At 39.1% G+C, this 20,072-nt stretch overlaps 1 protein-coding gene across 1 annotated transcript in view; it reads left to right on the forward strand.

Moving 5' to 3' along the window:
- Positions 1-20,072, forward strand: part of VPS50 (VPS50 subunit of EARP/GARPII complex) — a 136,365-nt gene that overhangs the window by 101,601 nt on the left and 14,692 nt on the right. The window contains exons 21-22 of the mRNA XM_068972721.1: positions 11,500-11,621; positions 14,544-14,624. Coding sequence (XP_068828822.1) covers positions 11,500-11,621; positions 14,544-14,624 — 203 coding nt within the window. The remainder of the gene's footprint in view (positions 1-11,499; positions 11,622-14,543; positions 14,625-20,072) is intronic.

Here is a 20,072-nt window from a genome sequence, read left to right on the forward strand (position 1 = left end):
TCAGTCGGTCAGTCGTGTCTGACTCTTTGCAACCCCATGAATCACAACACACCAGGCCTCCCTGTCCATCACCTACTCCCAGAGTTCACTCAGACTCACGTCCATCGAGTCAGTGATGCCATCCAGCCGTCTCATCCTCTGTCATCCCCTTCTCCTCCTGCCCCCAATCCCTCCCAGCATCAGAGTCTTCTCCAATGAGTCAGCTCTTTGCATGAGGTGGCCAAATTACTGGAGTTTCAGCTTTAGCATCATTCCTTGCAAAGAAATCCCAGGGCTGATCTCCTTCAGAATGGACTGGTTGGATCTCCTTGCAGTCCAAGGGACTCTCAAGAGTCTTTTCCAACACCACAGTTCAAAAGCATCAGTGTGCTTAAGTTCCCTTATATGGTCCTCATTGTTGGATATTCCAAAGTCCTTGTCATCCTTATCAGTCCTCCGTACTCACTGTAGATTACAGTGTTTGGACACACTGCTTGGGATGTAGTTGAATGAAGTCAGTTTGTGCTCGGTTATGTGGAAGTAACAAAACACCCTAACACATCAGTGGCCTTATCATGATTTATCACAATGCATATTGACTCCTGAGCTTCTTAGTTCTGCCCCAATGTGTGTCTTCATTCTGCGATGCAGGCTGAAAAAGTAGCACCGATCTGGGATGTGGGGAGAACAAGAGCTGAACCATATTATGGCTCTTAAAGCTGCCACTCTGATGTGCTACCCTGACTTCCTGTAACATGTCACTGGTCATAGCAAGTCAGGCTTGACCCGTGGTAGAGAAGTGAACTTCACAGGAAGGAACTGCCAGTCCAGGGCAGTGGACAAGGATATATAACCCTCTTCCAGGGAGTGGAGGTGGAAAAGAACAGATAATTGGGGAAAATAATACAGTCAACCACATTAAATGGTAACTTAACCACATTTAAGGTAAGGTAACTCCTTACCTAGTTCAAAAAGGACTAGAGGTCATCATTGTTGCCTTCTACCCTAAAAGACATATATTCACTCAAAGCAAATAGGAAGCCACAACAAAACAGGAGAAAATCACATTTTATTCCAACTGTGTGCTTGGTAAGTCGCTTCAGTCATGTCCGATTCTGCAACGCTATGGACCCCACCAGGCTCCTCTGTCCGTGGGATTCTCCAGGCAAGAATACCGGAGTGGGTTGCCAGGCCTTCCTCCAGGGGATCTTCCTGACCCAGGGATTGAACTCGAGTCTCTTACATCTGCATTGGCAGGCGGGTTCTTTACCACTAGCACCACCTGGAATGCAGGCAAATCAGAAGGAACAATGCATTGTTTTTCTCATTATCTAAGAAAGGGATATGTTAATGATAGAAATGTACTCCTGGAACTAAATTCAGAAGACAGTAACAAATTCTTCCGTAAGAATCACTGACCAACACAGTGGACATTGTTTTCTAACAGTGGCTTTATAGAAACAGAAAAAGTTCATTCTGTGGCTCTTCAGTATAGCAGGTGTGTAAAACCTGAGCGGTCCTGAATAGAACCTTACTCAGGGAATCTGAGCATCGTAATTTCAGTCTTCTTCCCACTGGATCTTTTACGAGAGTTGTCATTAGGGCACAGTGCATAGAATGATCATCTGACTCTCATGTCTTTTCATTTAGGGCTGGGATTAGGTGCTGCCACTATTCCTCAGTGCTGCCTCCCGTGGGTACAAATATGGAAGAATGCTAGGTAGGGTTGGTTAATGCCAGTTGTTACCATTATAAGGCCTAGTTGGCTGGATGTAGAGAAGGCAACAATTTTCTTGACGTCATTTTGGGTAAGGGCACACATTGCTGTGAATAGCATGGTGATAGCCCCTAGGCATAGTATAATGGACTGGGCATATTTGTTGTTCTCTGTTAGTGGGTAAAAGCGGTTTAGTAGGAAAATGCCTGCTACTGCTATTGTGCTTGAGTGGAGTAGTGCTGAGATAGGGGTGGGGCCTTCTATTGTGGAGGGTAGTCACGGATGTAGACCAAATGGGGCGGACTTTCCGGTTGTAGCTAGTACTAGGCCTGTTAGAGGCAGGCTGGAGTTGTCTGGGTTTAATATGAAAATTTGTTGAAGGTCTCAGGTGTTAAGGTTAGTTAGGAATCATGCTATTGCTAGGATAAATCCGATGTCACCAGTGCGGTTATTCAGGATTGCTTGTAGGGCTGCTGTGTTTGCATCTACTCGTCCGTATCGTCATCCGATGAGCAAAAATGACATAATTCCAACGCCTTCTCGCCAATAAATAATTGAAATAGGTTGTTTGTGGTAACAAGGATAAGTATTATGATGAAGAATAAGAGTAGATATTTAAAGAAGTGATTAATGTTGGGGTCTGAGTGTATGTATCATATTGAGAACCCTATAATAGATCATGTAATGAATGGAGAAGGCAATGGCACCCCACTCCAGTACTCTTGCCTGGAAAATCCCATGGACGGAGGAGCCTGGTAGGCTGCAGTCCATGGGGTCGTGAAGAGTCAGACATGGCTGAGCGACTTCACTTTCACTTTTCACTTTCATGCATTGGAGAAGGAAATGGCAACCCACTCCAGTGTTCTTGCCTGGAGAATCCCAAGGATGGGGGAGCCTAGTGGGCTGCCGTCTGTGGGGTCGCACAGAGTCAGACACGACTGAAGCGACTTAGCAGCAACGAATAATACTACTGGGACAAATATTATTGAGAAGTAATCTATTTTGAAGCTAAGTGATAATCTAAGGGTTTGAATAATTAGCCAGTGTCAGTTTGAAATGATTATCTCTTGGCCTGTGTGGATAAATATTATTGTAGGAATTATACTAGTAATGAAGGCGCATAAGATGGTTGTTTGTACGTAAAGTGGATAATTGGAGGTTTTGTAGGTGTTAGAGCTTGTTATTATAATGAGTATGGTTAGTAAGAATAGGGTGGTCAATGTAAAGGAAGAGAATAGGTTTATTACTTTTATTTGGAGTTGCACCAATGTTTTGGTTCCTAAGACCAACAGATAACTACTATCATTTAAAAGTTTGAAAAAGCCATGTTGTTAGACATGGGGGCGTAGAATTAGCAGTTACTTTTTCGGTAAATAAGAAGGTAGTAAACTTCTATTATTAGATTCACAATCTAATGTTTTTTTTTTTAAACTATATTTACAGTACAAGGGTCCTAGAATAATTTTTGGGTTTAGGGATAGTAGTAACAAGGGTAAGATGTGTAATGACATGAGAGCATTAAAGGAAGGTATAATTTTGTTAATATGGTAGTTGTATTTGCCTCGTTGTGTTGTGATTAGCACATACAGGGAGGATAAGGCAGTAATTACTATATTTGCCCCTGTTAGAATAATTGCGATGTTGGATCATGAAAAAGTTGATATTACTACAAATAGCTCTCCAATCAGGTTGATTGTTGGGGGTAGAGCCAGATTAGTTAAGCTTGCTAAGAGTCATCAGGTGGCATTAGTGGGAGGAATGTCTGTAGGCCTCAGGCTAGGATTATTGTTCAGCTATGAATTCGTTTGGAGTTAGAGTTTGCTAGGCAGAAAAGTATGGAGGATGCAAGACCATGGGCAATTATTAGGGCTGTAGCTCCTATGTAGCTTCAAGGTGTTTGGACAAGAATGGCTAAAATAACAAGTGCTGTGTGGCTGACAGATGAGTATGCAATGAGTGACTTTAGGTCCGTTTGGTGAAGACAGATCGAGCTAGTTATGATTATACCCCATAGGGATAGTATGATAAATGGATACGCTATAAAGTCAGTTACTGGATTTAGGAGTAATGAAATTCGTAGTATGCCGTATCCCCCTAGTTTTAGTAGGACTGCTGCAAGAACTATAGAGCCTGCAGTGGGGGCTTCTGCATGGGCTTTGGGTAGTCAGAGGTGGAGGCTATATAGTGGTATTTTTACTATGAAAGCTATTATGCATTGTAGTCACATAAAGACATTTGACCAGGAATTAGATATTGGTTGTGCTCAGTATTGAAGTATTAAGAAGTCCAGATACAAATATGAGGAATAGTGGCAGCACTGAGCACTTGCACGCCCACCACTTTCTCTCTGCCTGGGACATCTATATCTTCATTTATTCATGGACTAGAATTTTAAGGGAACCACTCACTGAGGGGGTCTCCAGCTAGTAAATAACAGTACTCCATCCCCTGCTATTATTGCATAGAAATACTTGAAGGTAATACTGGCAAAGGTAACGTCTCTTCTTACAAAGCCAGTACAGTTGTGTAAATAAGCTAGATTAATTTTTGGTGCCTGGGAAGATGAAGAAACTCATTCTCAGTGGTTAGGAAGCACATTTGAGAACATTAAAGGGGTATACAAAGTGTCCTTTTTCAGTGGTGATTATTTGGCAGATCTTTAGGAGAGATTAGACAAAAGAGTTAACGGAGCTCCCCAGTGCTAGGTGGTACCTAAATCTATTAGAAGGCTTGGAGTCTTTCACAAGTACAGGGGACTAACCAGAGTGCTTGCTTGTGAAAAGAGAAAATCCTATCAGGCTGAGAATTTCTTGCAGACAGAGGCAGAGAAATTTTAAGATATATGTCTCATCATTGAAGTAGCCTTGTTAACCACAGTTTTCTCTACTGGAGGCAACTCTCATGTGAGCAGCTATGGTTAAGTCTGAGGGGCAGAGGATAGGGTGCCAAAACCTATGTTCATAAAACCTGAAGACTTTCAAACAAAATTAATTACTTTAGCAGCTGGAAAGAATACACACCAACCCAGGCACAGGATTTAACATTACCGGGATACCTACATAAGGGACGTTTAGTCAGACTGTGGCTGAGTGGCAGTGTAAATGACGGAGGAAGCACAGAAATCGGAGGGAAGAAATCTCTTTCGTGGGTACATTCTTATAGGTGGGGCAGTGATATTTTCATTTTATCACAGAGTATTTTAAATTGAAAAAGTAATGCGTGAAAATGGTTAAAAGCTAACATACCCCAAGGTATAAACAAAGGCCTGGCCTCCAAATCACCTTTCTCATTTGCAGCCCAGTTGCCCTTTATGTGCTATTTATACCCATAGAGAAGCTCTCAACTCAGTGCACTGCTCTAAGGATAACAAACATCCTTCCAGCTCAGATCCTGTTCATGCTTTTGCCCCATCAGACTGTTAGCTCCTATACAAGAAGAAGAAAGTTTGCCATCTTGGCAGCGTATAGAACACCCAGCCAAGTGCTTTTCGCTTCTGTAGCTATTCAATAAATTTTACACTGAGAACTCTTTAATTTTTAACACACAGACGCACACTTCCAGCATTTCTTTTTCTTTTTACCCCGCATTCCCTCCTCTGCACAGGGGCTGTGTCGCCCTGACTAAATCCCCCCAGGCCCCCTCCCCTGTGGTCCTCACACTCCTCTCCGGTTCCCTACGATGAGCTCGTAAGGCAGCCCCAGTCTTGCTCCTCTGGTGTAGTCCTTGTCCACGCTGCTGCTTGGTTTCTTCTCCAGCCCCTCAGTGTGCCTCTTTCCCTTGAGTATACAGGACTCAGCATCTAGATTTAGGGTGAGAGGGTTTTTGTTTTTTGCTTTTTAAAAAAATTTAAGTATAGTTGATTTACAGTGTTTCAGATGTACAGGAAATGATTCCATTTTATATACGTGTATATAACACATGTGCACATATGTACATATATATGTATATATTTCTTTTTCAGATTGTTTTCCGTTATAGACTGTCACAAGATACTGAATATAGTTCCCAGTGCTGTACAGTAGGTCCTTGTTGTTTATTTTATATATAATAGTGTGTTTCCCTTAAACCCAAATTCCCAATTTATTCTCCCTCTTACCCTTTGGTAACAATAAGTTTGTTTTCTATGTCTGTGAGTCTGTTTCTGTTTTGTAAATTAGTTCATTTGTATCATTTTTTAGATTCCACATATAAGTGATATCATGTGATTTTTGTCTTTTTCTGTCCGACTTGACTTAACTTAGAATGATCATCTCTAGACCCACCCATGTTGCTGCAAAGGGCAAGAGAGTTTAAACAGTGCTTCCCCTATGAAGCTTTTCCTCATCTCTAGGTTAGATTCTCTGCATGTAATATCCTATATATATATGTATGTCTCCCATTTTGCCTTCATCACGAGTCTATTTATTTAGGAGAGGTAGCTAAGACATTTTGCTCTCTTAATTATACGCTATGTAAACATTTAACAAGCATTTTCTCATGAGTTTTTCAGAGTACCTTTTTAGTATACAGTTAATTGAAGCCTGTTGATAAATAACTTGCTGTATATGTCACACAGGGTGGCCGATCCTAGAGCCAGTAAGCTCTTGACTTCCATGCTTCATAGCCCTAGTGGAGGATGTCAGGAGTGTCAGTTCCTGGACAGAGGTCAGCACGGTGATAGTAGAGATTAGAGGCAGGAATAGGAGCTTCATGAAGTTTGTAATTTGGGAGACATCTTTCTTGGTTATCTGGGCTACGTATTAGGTAACTTTCCTCTGTGTTCCTAAAGCATGCTGCCTCTGTGCCTCTGTCGGGAACTCTGGAGAGGAAGAGAGGGTGCCGTGTATCTGAACTACAGACCACGTTTTCTCAGCTCGGCTGGCTAACTTTGGAACCATGCTTCTGTATGTTTATCAAGGTAGCTCCTCTCACAGTAACACGTGCATGTGTATGTGCATGCTCAGTCGTGTCCGACTCTGCGACTCCATGGACTGTACCCTGCCAAGCTGCTCTGTCCATGGGATTCTCCAGGCAAGAATACTGGAGTGGGTTGCCATGCCCTCCTCCAGGGGATCTTCCCAACCCAGGGATCAAGCCCGCATCTCCTGCACTGCAGGCAGGTTCTTTACCACTGAGCCACCGGGGAAGGCCTCGCAGTAACACATTAATTAGTAAAGAAGAACCTGTGGCAAAAAGCAAGTGTCTCCCATGCACCTCCTGCTCCATCTCAATAGTATGGAGGCAATTGCTTGGTTTGTTTCTGGTTGTCTTTCTACTAATTGTAATTTCTCAGAAAAGGGTGTTAAGAAGTAAATGTTTCGAATCCTTGTCAGTCTACATATGTCTTTATTCTGCTCTTCATGGAATGACAGTTTAGTTGTGTATAGAATTGTCGACTGAGAATTACTTTTCCTTAGAAAGTGGAAATGTCTGATGGTCTATTATTCATTTTTTGCAGGTGAATTTCTTCTGTCTGAAAGTTTTTATGTTTTTTTTCCCCTTGGTGTTTCAGAATCCTCCATGATGTCTCTGTGAGGTCTTTTTCATTAAGTGTGTTGGGCAGTTTGTTGCTCTTTCAGTCTAATGGTTCGTGTGTTTCCCAGCTATGACTGTTTCTTTGATTTCTGCCTCCCCATTTTCTTTAATCCCTTTTTCTCTGATTTCCCCTTACTCAAGTGTTCAGTCTCTTAAATTGGCCCTTTACATCTCTCATATTTCTCTAATATCAGTATTTTTCTGTATTTTTGTCTTTTTGCTATACCTTCTGGTAGACTTCCTTTTCCCATTTCTTTAATTTTTTTTAAAAATCACATTTTTAATAACTTTAAATACTAAAGAACCCTTCTATACTCTTTTTCTTCCTGCCATGTTTGCCTATGATAGGGCTTTACATAATTACTGTATTTCCTCTTCTTTAGCTTCAGTTGTTTTATTTTCTCTAGCATCAGCTTTTCTCTTTACAGTCATTCTGAATTTTCCTCATGGGCCTGGTGACTTTCCATTATTTATCCCTAAAATAGAAGGCCTGGATAGCCATTGTGGGTGTCCTCTGCTGAGTAATTAGAACTGTGTTGGAGCCGGCTGTTTCTCTTTAGTAGGTATTCTAACTGGGAACTTTGTATAGAGTAGGGCAGGTCTGGGTGGATGGCAACCCACTCCAGTATTCTTGCCTGGAGAATCCCATGCACGGAGGAGCCTGGTGGGCTACAGTCCACAGGGTCACAAAGAGTCAGACACGACTGAGCAACTTCACCCACTCTCTCACTTTACATTATGGGGACAGATCTCCCAGAATGAGAAAGGTTTTAATCTGTGGTGCCAATAGCCACACTAGAAACCTTAGCTTTTCTAATTTATTTTTTTAAGTTTGTTCAGTTAAGTGTATTTGCCGGTGTTGAGGGGGGTGTTGTTTATTCTTTACTTCTTTTAGAAAGAACTCCTAGGGGGCTTTATTTTACTTTTGTCTGGGAAATTCTGGCAGCCTATACATTAGTCTCCCCTTATGTGTTGAGATATGTTCAAAGATCCCCAGTAGATGCCTAAAACCATAGGTCATGGCAAACCCTATATAGATGATGTTTTTTCTTCTGTACACATACCTGTGGCAAAAAGTTTAATTTATAAATTAGGCAAGGCGCAGGAAAAGATTAACAAGCCATACTAATAATAAAATAGAAAAATTATAAAATATACTATAATAAATGTTATATAAATGTAGTCTGTCTCACACTCTACAGATTCTTACTGTACAGATTCAGTGCCTTTACCATCTTAGCTAAACACTTACTGCTTTGGCTGAAACTTTTGCAGTCCAAGGTGTGACAATGAAAACTAGCACAAATTTCTTTTTGCTTCATCATGGTTTCACAGAAGATCCAATCTTACCACAGATCTTAGCATCCTCAGCATATGATTTTTTTTTTCTTTCATTATTAAGTTGTGAACGTCCACCTTTTCACTCAAAGGAAGTACCTACCGTACAGCTTCTCTTTGGCAGATTCGAATGGCCAGCATCACTTCTCTTGCATTTTGGGGCCATTATAAAGTAAAATCAGGATTCCTTAAACATAGGCACAGAGATACCACAACAGTTGATCTGATAACTGAGATGGGACTAGCAGGCAGGATATGCTGGTCAAAGGGATGGTGCCAGGCAGTGTGTGATTTCAGCATGCTGCTCAGAGTAACACTCGACTTAAAACTTATGACTTGTTTACTTCCAGAATTTTCTGTTTACTGTTCTAGGAGTGAGGTTGGCTGTGGGTAACTGAAACCACAGATAGGGATGGGGGGCCTACAGTACTGTAACTGCTGATGAGGAACAGTAGCTAGGGCGTGGGGACAGGTACTTTGTTCCATATGAAGACCTTCAGTTCACCCATCCTTTCTCAGCCCCATGTCTTGCTCCTGCTCTCTTGCAGTACCTGTTGCTTTTAAGCAGTCACGTCTTACAGACAGCTTCCACAGCCTTTGCGGTTCTCTTTGTATCTATCCATCATCCTGCTCCCATCTGCTCTCTGTCATCTAGTACAGACAGGGATTGGGAAACTGTAGCCTGCAGGCCAAATCAGCCTGACTGCCTGTTTTTGTAAATAAAGTTTGATTGGAATACGCCCATGCTCGTTTGTTCACATGTCATCCGTGGCTGCTTCTGTGCTATGATGGGAGAGTTGAACAGTGGAAACTAAGACTAGCAGAGCTGAGTATCTGCCACAGAGACTGAACAACATACGAAGCCTAAGCTATCTAGTCTTTGGTCCTCTACAGGAAAGGTTTGCCAACCCCTGGTCTAGGAATGTTTTGAGATTTATCATTGTCTGGGGAGCATACCTATCTGCCTGTACTCTCTCAGCCTCTTCTCTTCAGAGGTATTTTAATTGATTGTAAAATTCTCTTTTAGTTCAGTAGTACTGAGGGAGTGCATAAATTCCCTCAGGCCTCCAAAGGCCTACTCGACCCTCTAGTACTGGAAAGACAGATTTCTTACTCTTCTCTATGTTAGTATACTGGCAGCCTGCTTATCAGTGACTGCCTTCCGTGTCTGGCCCTGTGAAGTCATGGAAGAGGCTCTGTGAGAGAACAGGGACTCTGGGTAGTTCCTTGTGTCTTAACACAAGACCGTGAACACAGAAAGCTTTTCAAAAGTGTTTGTTCAATGTATTGAATGATTATGTTTCCTTTTTTTCAGACCAGTTGGGATCATCTGTTTTTTTTTTCTTCTGAATGCACATTTAAAATAGCATTTACCTATTAATTCATTTTTATATCCTTTCTTAAAAGACGACTTATATGAAGAATGGTTAATCTTATTAGGAACAGAGAGGAGCTTTGTATTCTGGATGTGTGTCAATCCAGATGTTGTTTACTATTCACCTTCTAGAAATGTTCTTTTACAGACTAAAGTAATATAATCTACTTTTTCATTCTTTTCTCTTTATAGTATCACATTATTTAATGGGTAAATAGTTGCAGTTTAAATAGTGATGTGTTTGCAGTCGATGAAATGTCTTCATAGTGATCCAGAATGTTCTGAGTGTATTTTCAAATATTTTTCAATTGAGATTAAAAAAAAATCTTGATTATGTGAAATGATTACAAAAAATAATTCTGAAACAAACGACTTGTAAACAGGAGTAAGAATGGAATCTAAATTGATGGGTTTTTTTTTACTCTATGTGTGTGTGCTTGTCTTTCTGACCGTCCATTATTTAAACTCATTTTTCGTATAAATTAAGACAGATGTACTGAGTTCTTAGATAATAAAGAAATGATGTAGATATTTCCATTAGAGTAAATTTGTCAATTTTTTTTCTGCTGCAGTTAATGTGTTTTCTCTTTAATTCTGGTGTCCTCAATCGTACCAATTTAAAATGCATAGCAGTTCCATAAAGTGGAGATGGCTCCTGAATGCTCATTTGGAAATAAAGCAAATAGCCTGTTTTAAGAACTTCTGCAGAAAAGCATTTTTTATAGATCTGCTTCTTTCCCTATTATTTCCTTTAAAAAACACAATTCAGTATTCATTATTGGGTGGTGTTTGATTCAGCCCATCTCCCATGCACCTTTCAAACACATGAACAAGTTTATAAATGCATAAATTTTGGGTTTTAAATGTTTTTATGTAACTGTATCATACGTGTAGAGGAAAAAGAAAGGAACACTGGCATCTCCCAAAGAAAGGAATGAGGAGGATGTGTTCTTGGCATTTTGAGACTGTTGAGCTCTGATGTGGTGATAAAGAAATGTTCTTGGCCTCCGACGGCAGATTTCACAGGGCCGGGATCTGGGGCAACGGGGAGTATCTTCCACAGTTTCTTCTTGTTTGTTTTTTACTTTTGCTACATGTGTATAATATGCTTATGAAAAGAACCCCACTTTTTCTCAGAATATGTTGTCTTTTGTCTTATGACACCTAAACATTTTTGAAGAAATTGTTTTAAATGGAATCTCCAAGAGATGAGGAGCTAATGTTGGGTATGTATACAGGGTCATTGTAGAAGAGCTCAGGAGTTCCATAAATATAAGGCAAACAGTAAAATATAATGACATGAGAAGTTTTTTAGGTATTTTTTTTCCCTTTTTTAATCAGTGCCATCCTGTAGTACTTTCCAAGATGGTATAACTGTTCTATTTCTGTTCTGTCCAGTACAGTAGTCACTAACTACAAATAAATGAGCTACAAGTAAATGTTGAGTACTTGAGGCGTGGCCGATATGACTAAGGAATGTAATATTTCATTAAAAATATTTTGGTAAAGTATTTTTATGGTTTCTTAATTAGAGACGAACAGATTTTAATTTTGTGTTTTTATTTTTTCTTTTCAGGTAAATATATGCAGATGATGAACATTCTTAAGCCAATTGCATTTGATGTTATCCATTTTATGTCTCAGCTCTTTGATTATTACTTGTATGCAGTATATACCTTTTTTGGTCGGAATGATTCAGTAAGTCAGTCTTTGGGGGAAGAGTCTGTTTCTTTTAAAATTTGTTTTTGTAACTGTAAAGTTCATTCTCTCTGTATAAAATACACAAATAACATTATTTTGACAATTATCCATCCAAAATGCAACAGAATTATTGATACCAGCTTTTTGTGTGCCCAGTTGCCTTGTTTAAAATATATTAGTTTTAAGCTTTGATATAATAGACATGTTGTATATTATTCACATTTTTGGCAGAAAAAGTGCAGCATCTCTTTCTAACTTTGATGCGTTTTGGCAGTGAAAATGTACAGGTTGCTTTGTTTAAATCTAACTTGGTATATATTTATTATAATAAATGAAACATTTTAAATATTGGCCAACAACCATAGCAGGCACTGTACCTTCAGAAGATAATGGCAAATATTTTAAAAAATAATATGAAAATCTTTGAACTGAACCATCTGCCTGCCATAGAATTAATATTTCCTGTACCTCCTTTATATGCTTACAAAGATCTTGTTGAGTTTTATCTTTTTCTGCTCCTAAGGAGAACAGCACAGTATTAAGCAGGTAACTGATCTGATATTTGGGAATTCCTACGTTTTTGACAGATTTTTTTTTCTATAAAAGCATAGCATTGGATTTTATGAACATATCCTAATACTAATTTTTCACATACAATATTTTGTACCTTTTCAAAAACTTGTGAGTTTTAATGGATGACTATATTCATCATACAAAATACTCACATTCTCACGGTGATCACAAGTATATCAAAGACAGGATCTTTTACTATAGGATCTAAATTTGCTGTGTTCTTAACTCTGAAAAATTAGAATGCTAACATAATCAGAGACTTAAGTTGCTGCAGAATTCATGTCACTATAAAATAGGTACTAATTCATTACACAGTGCTCAATAAATATTAAAGAAGAAAGCCATTCTGGAGTTTTAGCTAATTGTTAGCATCTTTTAGTCTTCTAAATGAGCTTTACTCTATCTTCTTAGACTGTGCCTCTAGAGCAGTGCTTTCCAAGAGAAGTTTTGCAATAATGGAAATGTTCTATATTTGTAGTGCCCAATATGCCACAAGCCACAGTGTCTTCTCAGCACTTAAACGTGACTGGTATGGTTAGGGACTGGGTTTTTCATTGTACTTGATTTCAGCTGGTTTATATTTAAATTAGGCACATGTGACTTGTGACCATCATATTGGTTAAAACAGTTCTGTTCAGGCTTGAACATTTGTCAGGATAGACCATATGTCTGGGCCATGAAACATGTTCCAATGAGTTTAAAAACCATAGAAATCATATAGGATGTATTTTCTGATGTCAATATAATTAAATTAGAAAGAAATAACAATAAAATGGGAAACCTGAAATATTTCAAAATTAGCACACACCTAAATAAAGATTGGCTTAAATAAGAAACCACTAGAGAAATTAGAAACTATTTCAAAGTGAATGATAATGAAAACACAGCATACCAAAATTCGTGGAGTGGAGTTAAATCAGCGCTTAAAGGGAAGTATCTGATATTCAGCTTTACCTCTTCTTTTCCAGTCTGTTTGCCTTCTATTTTTTAGTCTGTAGGCCTCATATAGCATATATATCTGTATGCTGGAGAAAAATTACAAAAACTTAACCTCCAGCACAACGTAAAATAAAAGTGGTGTGAGTTGACGTCCTGTTCCCTCCTCCCTCATCTCTCCAGGATAGAAAGTTTTGAGCCTTTCACCATGATGCCAGGTATTTTATAGAGTCCTGTGATCATGTTGACAAAATTCTCTTCTGTTACTGATTTCTGAATTGTTATTATGAAAGGATAAATTCATGTTATCATGAAAGGATAAAGTTTCTGGATCTATTTAAGCAATCATAACTTTCTTTCCTAAAGAAATATATTAATATGATGAATTATGTTGGTTATTTTCAAAGTAGTATTTTAGGCTATTAAACCAGTCTTGTATTCCCAAGACAAACACCACTTGGTCATGAAGGAATTTGGTAATATTTTCTTGTTTGTCACTAAGTCGTGTCCAGCTCTTTGCAATTCCATGGACTGTCGCATGCCAGGCTTCCCTGTCCTTTACTGTCTTCTGGAATTTGCTCAAACTCATGTCCGTTGAGTTGCTGATGCCATCCATCCATCTCATCCTCTGTCGTCCCCTTCTCTTTCCTCAATATTTTCTTAAGAATTAAAAAAAAAAAAATTGGGTTCATAAAGTTTATGAGTCTGTAGTTAGGTTTTCTGTGATATCTTTGGCTTAGAAATCAGTGTAATATTAGTCTCCTAAAACAGTTGGAAAACATTCTTCTTTATATTTTTTAAGAGTCTATGTAGGGTTAGTACTTTTTGAAGGTTTTTATTAAATTTAACAATAACTGGTAAATATTCTGTTTCTTCTAAGGTCAGTTTTTATGAGTTTGTCAAGGAATTTGTCCATTTTGTCTGGTTTGGTAAATTTATTGGCATAAAATTATTCATAAAATTCTCTTATTATCCTTCTAATGTTGAAGAATCTGTAGTGTTAGCTGTACTCTCATTCTTGATATTGAAAATATGTATCATCTCTGTTTTGTCTTTTCTGTGTCAGTGTGACCTTTCCCATCCTTGGGTTCTTTAAGCATATGAAAATGTTTAGGCTTTGCAGTTGAAAGTAGTGATCCGTGGGAAAGAAATTCTGGTGAATTCTCTCCTGATAAATTCATTAGATTGATTGATGTTAGTGGGACACACGTGTCAATAGCTCTCTTGTTCCCTTGAGGGTGAAGATTTGACTTCTTCCCTTGATTATTTTGGTAATTTGGTGTTTGGAAACCCTCTGAATGCTAAGAATTTGAGTAAAAACTCATCACATACTTTTCACTCCTTTAAAGTTAAAACATTTGCAGGGTTCTCTCCAAAGTGATGAAACGTGCTTTTCGTTGTCTTTTTCAGTTGGAATCAACAGGACTAGGTCTTAGTAGTAGTAGACTAAGAACAACTCTAAACAGGATACAAGAAAGCCTCATTGATCTGGTAAGTAATCGATTGGAACCCATTCTTTTGAGTTAAGTAGAAATTGGTCATCGAATCAACTACATGTGAATGTGTTTCTATACATATGTTAATTTCCTGTGTTCCTAGTACACTGATTGCCCGTAGGAAGTGAGATGGACGTTTCTTAGAGCCAGATGGAGAGAGAAAGCTAGTATCACAAAAAAATATGATACTGGTTCTGTGTGCAGTGCAAGTTCAAAGAGAAGAAAGGTTTATCTTCAGAATTAATGTCTTGAGAATGACTACAGGAGGATGCTCGGCTTTGAAGAGCAGGCATGGGATTAGTGAGGAAAAGGAGGAGGAATGGTATTCAAATTAAGGTTCCAAGGCTGAGCAAGGGCTTGGAGGTGGAAGCAAGCCCAGCCCAAACTGACAGGTTTTTGTGATGGGGCATCTGTTTATGCCAGAGAGTTGTGTTGCAAAGATTGTTTAAGGACCACTTTGTAAATGTCTTTAACATTTGAGATGTTTGAATTTAATTGGCTATATAGTAGGAAGTCTTGATTCTTAACTGTCATGTGATGAAATGCATGTTTTAAAATGCTGTGTTTGCAAAACTGGGACTGATCCTCTATATTTAAGCCAACACAAGTATTTAACATAAGAAAAAAATTTTTTCTTAATGCTTGGTCACTGTAGCCAGAGACGTGTGTTCTTCAGTGCTTTTCTCTGCATCCATGAATTTTCCTTTATTCCTTCACTTACCCAAATAAGCGATCACTTTTGCATAAGCTCTATATTATGAGCATACTTCTTATTGAAGTTTTTGTAATCATTCATTCTTTTAAGCATTACTTATTTGGAATAATTATTATGTATCATGCATTACTGTAATAGAGGAAAAGTCATCAGTACACAGAGGTAATTCTCATCTTCTTGAAACTTACATCTTACTGGGGCAGCGAGACATGTATACATATGTAAGAGTAGCAGGTCCTGATAAGTGCCAAGAAGAAAATGAAGCAAGGTGATGGGACAGTGCTCTTCAGACAGAGATATGAGTAAAGTGAGAGAGCCATGTGTGGTTATTTCATGTGAGCACTGTTTATGCAGAGGAAATAACCTGTATCTGTCTCATCCAGTCCCCTTTAAATTTGGAGATCATTTTACCCAGCACTTATTTTTAAAATAAACATTCATATTCATAGCACTTACTTTTGTATACAGCATCTCTTCAATATATGTATATAGAGTAAATGAATAAACTTGAATCCTTGAGTTTGGTGTCACCTGGATTAACCTGGCTTGTTTTCTTGGTCTTGTTGTCCACTTAATCCTGATATTCATTTGCAGAGTCAAAGCTTGTTTCACACAGTCATCAGGTTTTTTTTTGGTTTTGTGTAAAATCCATCATTGACTTTCAGCCCCATTGGCATTTATCTGTTTCAATTTTGCTTCTCCTTGTTTGACACTGAATATAATCTTGACCTGAAGATCTTGTTTTCCAGATCTTAGCCTACAGCTGAATTATTTCTTGTCTCTGGCTGAATGCCTGATGATAGATGGGCTAAAATATACCACTAGAGTCATTCACGCTGGTGGTTCTCTGGTAGCTCTGCTAGTTACCAGCTTATGATTGTCAAGCCAAAATTCCAGATCTGACCCTTGAGTTGTGGATTTAATGCTGTTATACAGTGTGTAATGAGATAGCATGATCCAGTAAACAGTGACCAAACTAGCTGTTCTTTAAGACAAGTGGTCACCCATAACAATGTATCTGTAGCATCTGTCAGACCAGTTCTTGATGCATTGGAGATGTTTTTCCCCAGTGGTTTGTGGTTTAGTCGCTAAGTCATGTCCAACTCTTCCGATTCCATGGACTGTAGCCCACCAGGCTCCTCTGTCCATGGGATTCTCCATGCAACAATACCAGAGTGGGTTGCCATTTCCTTCTCCAGGGGATCTTCCTGACCCCGGAATTGAACCCGGCTCTCCTGCATTGCCAGCAGATGATTTACCAGCTGAGTTATGAGGGAAGCCCCTAAATTGGTGTAATAGTCAATTTTATAAATGCATTTTTTTAAACCAGAGACAAACCCCTCCCTAATAAATAGAGTTTTCCTTCGGTACCTTGTCTTGTAAAGATGTTTATTTGTTTGTTTTTGGCTGCATTCTGGGTCTTTATTGGTGTGCGCGGGCTCCTCTACTTGTGGCCCAGCGGGGCTGCTCTTCGCTGTGGTGTGCAGGCTTCTCGTTGCGATGGCTTCTCTCATCGCAGACCACAGGCTCAGGCTCACGGGCTTCTGTAGTTGTGGCACGTGGGCTCAGTAGTTGTGGAATGTGGAATCTTCCCAGACCAGGGATCAAACCTGTGTCCCCTGCATTGGCAGGCGGATTCTCAACTACTGGGGAAGTCCCTAAAGATGTCTTTTTTTAAGACCTTGTTCTTCCCATCTCTTAAATCAAAGACTGCACTTTGCACCAGAAGCCTGTGCAGGCTGTTGTTCCCCTTCGTTTGTAAGGAGCACTGACCTTTGACATTTGACAGAGTCTCTCTGGAGTCCTGACTCCTCTGATGGATAAGACTCTACAGCAGTACATCAGAAGTTTTTCTGAAAATTCCCATTAGTTTCCAATGGTTTCCATGTTAAATTATTGCTCGTACTGATAAGTGTTATTTTATTATTTTAAAAAATATATTTGTCATTTACTAGACCTTGATCTCAGGTTTCCATAAGCTGGTATATAAATCATCTTCATTAATTTGCATCTACACTGGCAGAGAACATTAATTGGTTTCTTGCTACTCAATATATTTCTTGTCTATTAAAACAAATTATAGCCTAATCAGTCTGAAACCACTGGATGGAAGTAGTATTTTTTCCTCATATTTCTCCTATGTGTTCCTTAAAACTTTAATAAGTACTTTTTGGGTAATTTTCCCCACATATATTTTTTAAGTTTTGCTTGTCTTCAAGCTGTAAAAGTCAGAATCAAATCATCATGTTCTTTAAAATGCCACCTGAAACTGTTTATCATGTAAATTCACTGTAAACTAAGAAAATTTGTTTGACACATCAAATAAAAGTCTAAAAAAAGATGGTCTAATAGTGAACAAGTAGGAGAGAGGGCTGGCGTAGGTGGTGGTAATATCAGAAATGTGAATTTTTAGTTGTCTACCTGGTGATGCTAAATTGTTTGCTTTGAGACCTTTGACCAACTTTGAATCTTTGATGAGAAAAAATGTATTCTAAATTGATCCAGAAAAGTCCATAAATATGAATTTTCTTTGTGTTAGTACATTAGTGGCAGAAAAAGCTATAAATGTAACTTTCACTGTGAGAATAAAGATGACGGTTTCATTTCTTAAAGTCTTCAAAGGGCTGTATATCCTTTCCTTACTCTCCTGGTATGAGCTGAAACATGGGTCCTGTTTAGAAGCTTTTCCATTTAAGTGCACAGTAAGCACATGCCATTTATTTACGTCATGTTGACATTTTGGTGACTTTCTTGCTCTTCTTGAGCATATTTCCCCAGATGGGTCTGTTTTGAAGGTAGACCCATCAAGATTTGTTGATGGATTACAAGAGGAGTTTGACACTGGGAGGAGTCAAGGATGGCAGCTGACCTCTGGAGCCTGTGCCATTAGTGGGTGGATCAGGCTAAAGGAGCCGCATGTTTAGGTGGACATCAGGAGTTCAGTTTCAGATATGTTAAATCCGCTGAAGATGAGAGACCGGTCAGGGCTTACATTTTGAGCTATTGACATGTGGATGGCATTTAACTCTGTGAGACCGGATGAAATTGTGTAGGGAGTAGAATGTAACTAAGAGAAGAGTCAGGAATAAAGACTGGAGCATGCTGGGTTCAAAGGTCAGGAGGAATACTCAGAGATGGAGGTTCAGAGTTGACTCTTGGACTTGGTCCTAAGGAGGCCAGTGGGTACTTAGCTAACTCTTTCTTCGTGGAGTGAAGCAGACAAATGCCTGATGGCAATGAATGGGCTTGAAAGAGAATAACAGAGTAAGAGAAGGTTCTCCATCAGTGAAACTGAGGAGGGTCAGCTCATCCCAAGAGGCATGCCACAAACTTAAAGTACAGAGAGGGCGAAATTGGTCCCTGCCTTGGGAACTCACAGCGCTGTAAGGGAGAACAGCCACTGACAGCCTGTGCTGTACGCCACATACGGGCATGCATGTAGATAGCGGTAACACAAGTACATTTCTCGGGAGAGTGAGAAATTTACAGGAAGGAGGTGAACATGAGTTCACACTTAAAAAGTGAAGTAAGAGCTTGGAAGACAAGGAGAAAAGAGCTCTGACAGGAGCGTCAGTAGGACAGGCGTAACAGCAGTCCAGTGTGACCAGGTCTTAGGGGTGCAGAGATCATCTGGAAATGAGGCTGGCAAGGTGATAAAGCAGTGATGTCGTGGCAACAAGTTTAGGCTTTTTCTCCGTAAGGAAGGGATTGTCAGTTGAGATTTTTAAATTACAGACTGGTGTGATCACGTGTCCATTTTAGAAAAATCACCTAGGTATTATTGAAAAATAACCCAGTGTGGAAAGTGGAGTAGAAACAGGAGAAGCTAGAGGGACTATTAGGGGACTTTTAGAATGGGTCTGGTCAGGAATGTTGTGAGGCCCTGGTTCTGATGAAGTAATGACATGAGGAAGAATCAGACAAGAGAGTTGTCTAGGCATGATGGAGGTGAGAAGGAAGAGGGGTCAAGAGTGATTCTAAGGCTTTTTACTTGAACAGGCTGGTAGGTGGTGATTAAATAGCCACCAGGATTAAATTATTACATATAATAGCCCAGGCAACCAATTGGTATGAAACGGTATGAAATTTTGTGCTTTTTTTTTTTTCAGTAGTGGGGTGATTTTTGTTCCTTTTTAGTAGAAGGAAATAAATAATGGAGCCATGACATTGATTAACTTGCATGGTTCCGTTATCCTGATCGTCCTGAGAGAAAACACAGTTGTTCACAAAATAACTTTTAAATGCTAATTGAGTAATTAGAGATTGAAGAGAGACAGTACCTTTAGTAGAAGACAGGCTATTAAAAAACAGAATAAAACCATTTTCTAACTTGAAAGGTTTTATAATGTATTATTTCCATTTTGCTAAATTTACAAACCTATTATGCCCCCAGAGTTCTATGCATTTGATGTCTCTTTTTTTTCCACAAGGCAAATGTTTAGAGATTTGTGATTATAAAATTGATTTAAAAAGTAATCTAGATTTACGTTTTGTACCCTTCTAGCTTTGTTTATGTTCAAGTTTTGTGCTATAATTTTCTTCGAGGATCTTTTAAGGTTCAGCCCACTCATCTCTTTGGACATTCCTTCCTTTTGTTTTCATCTGCCGTCTCCCTGCAGATCAGTCATCTCTGCATAGACATATACAATACAGTTGATTCCATTTCAGTTTAGAACTACATTTTAGTCCTACCTTCTTGGGAATACGCTAAGATTATCTTGGTTAAAA

The sequence above is a fragment of the Capricornis sumatraensis genome, chromosome 5 (genome assembly GCF_032405125.1).
Source record: "Capricornis sumatraensis isolate serow.1 chromosome 5, serow.2, whole genome shotgun sequence".
In the NCBI taxonomy this organism is placed as follows: domain Eukaryota; kingdom Metazoa; phylum Chordata; class Mammalia; order Artiodactyla; family Bovidae; genus Capricornis; species Capricornis sumatraensis.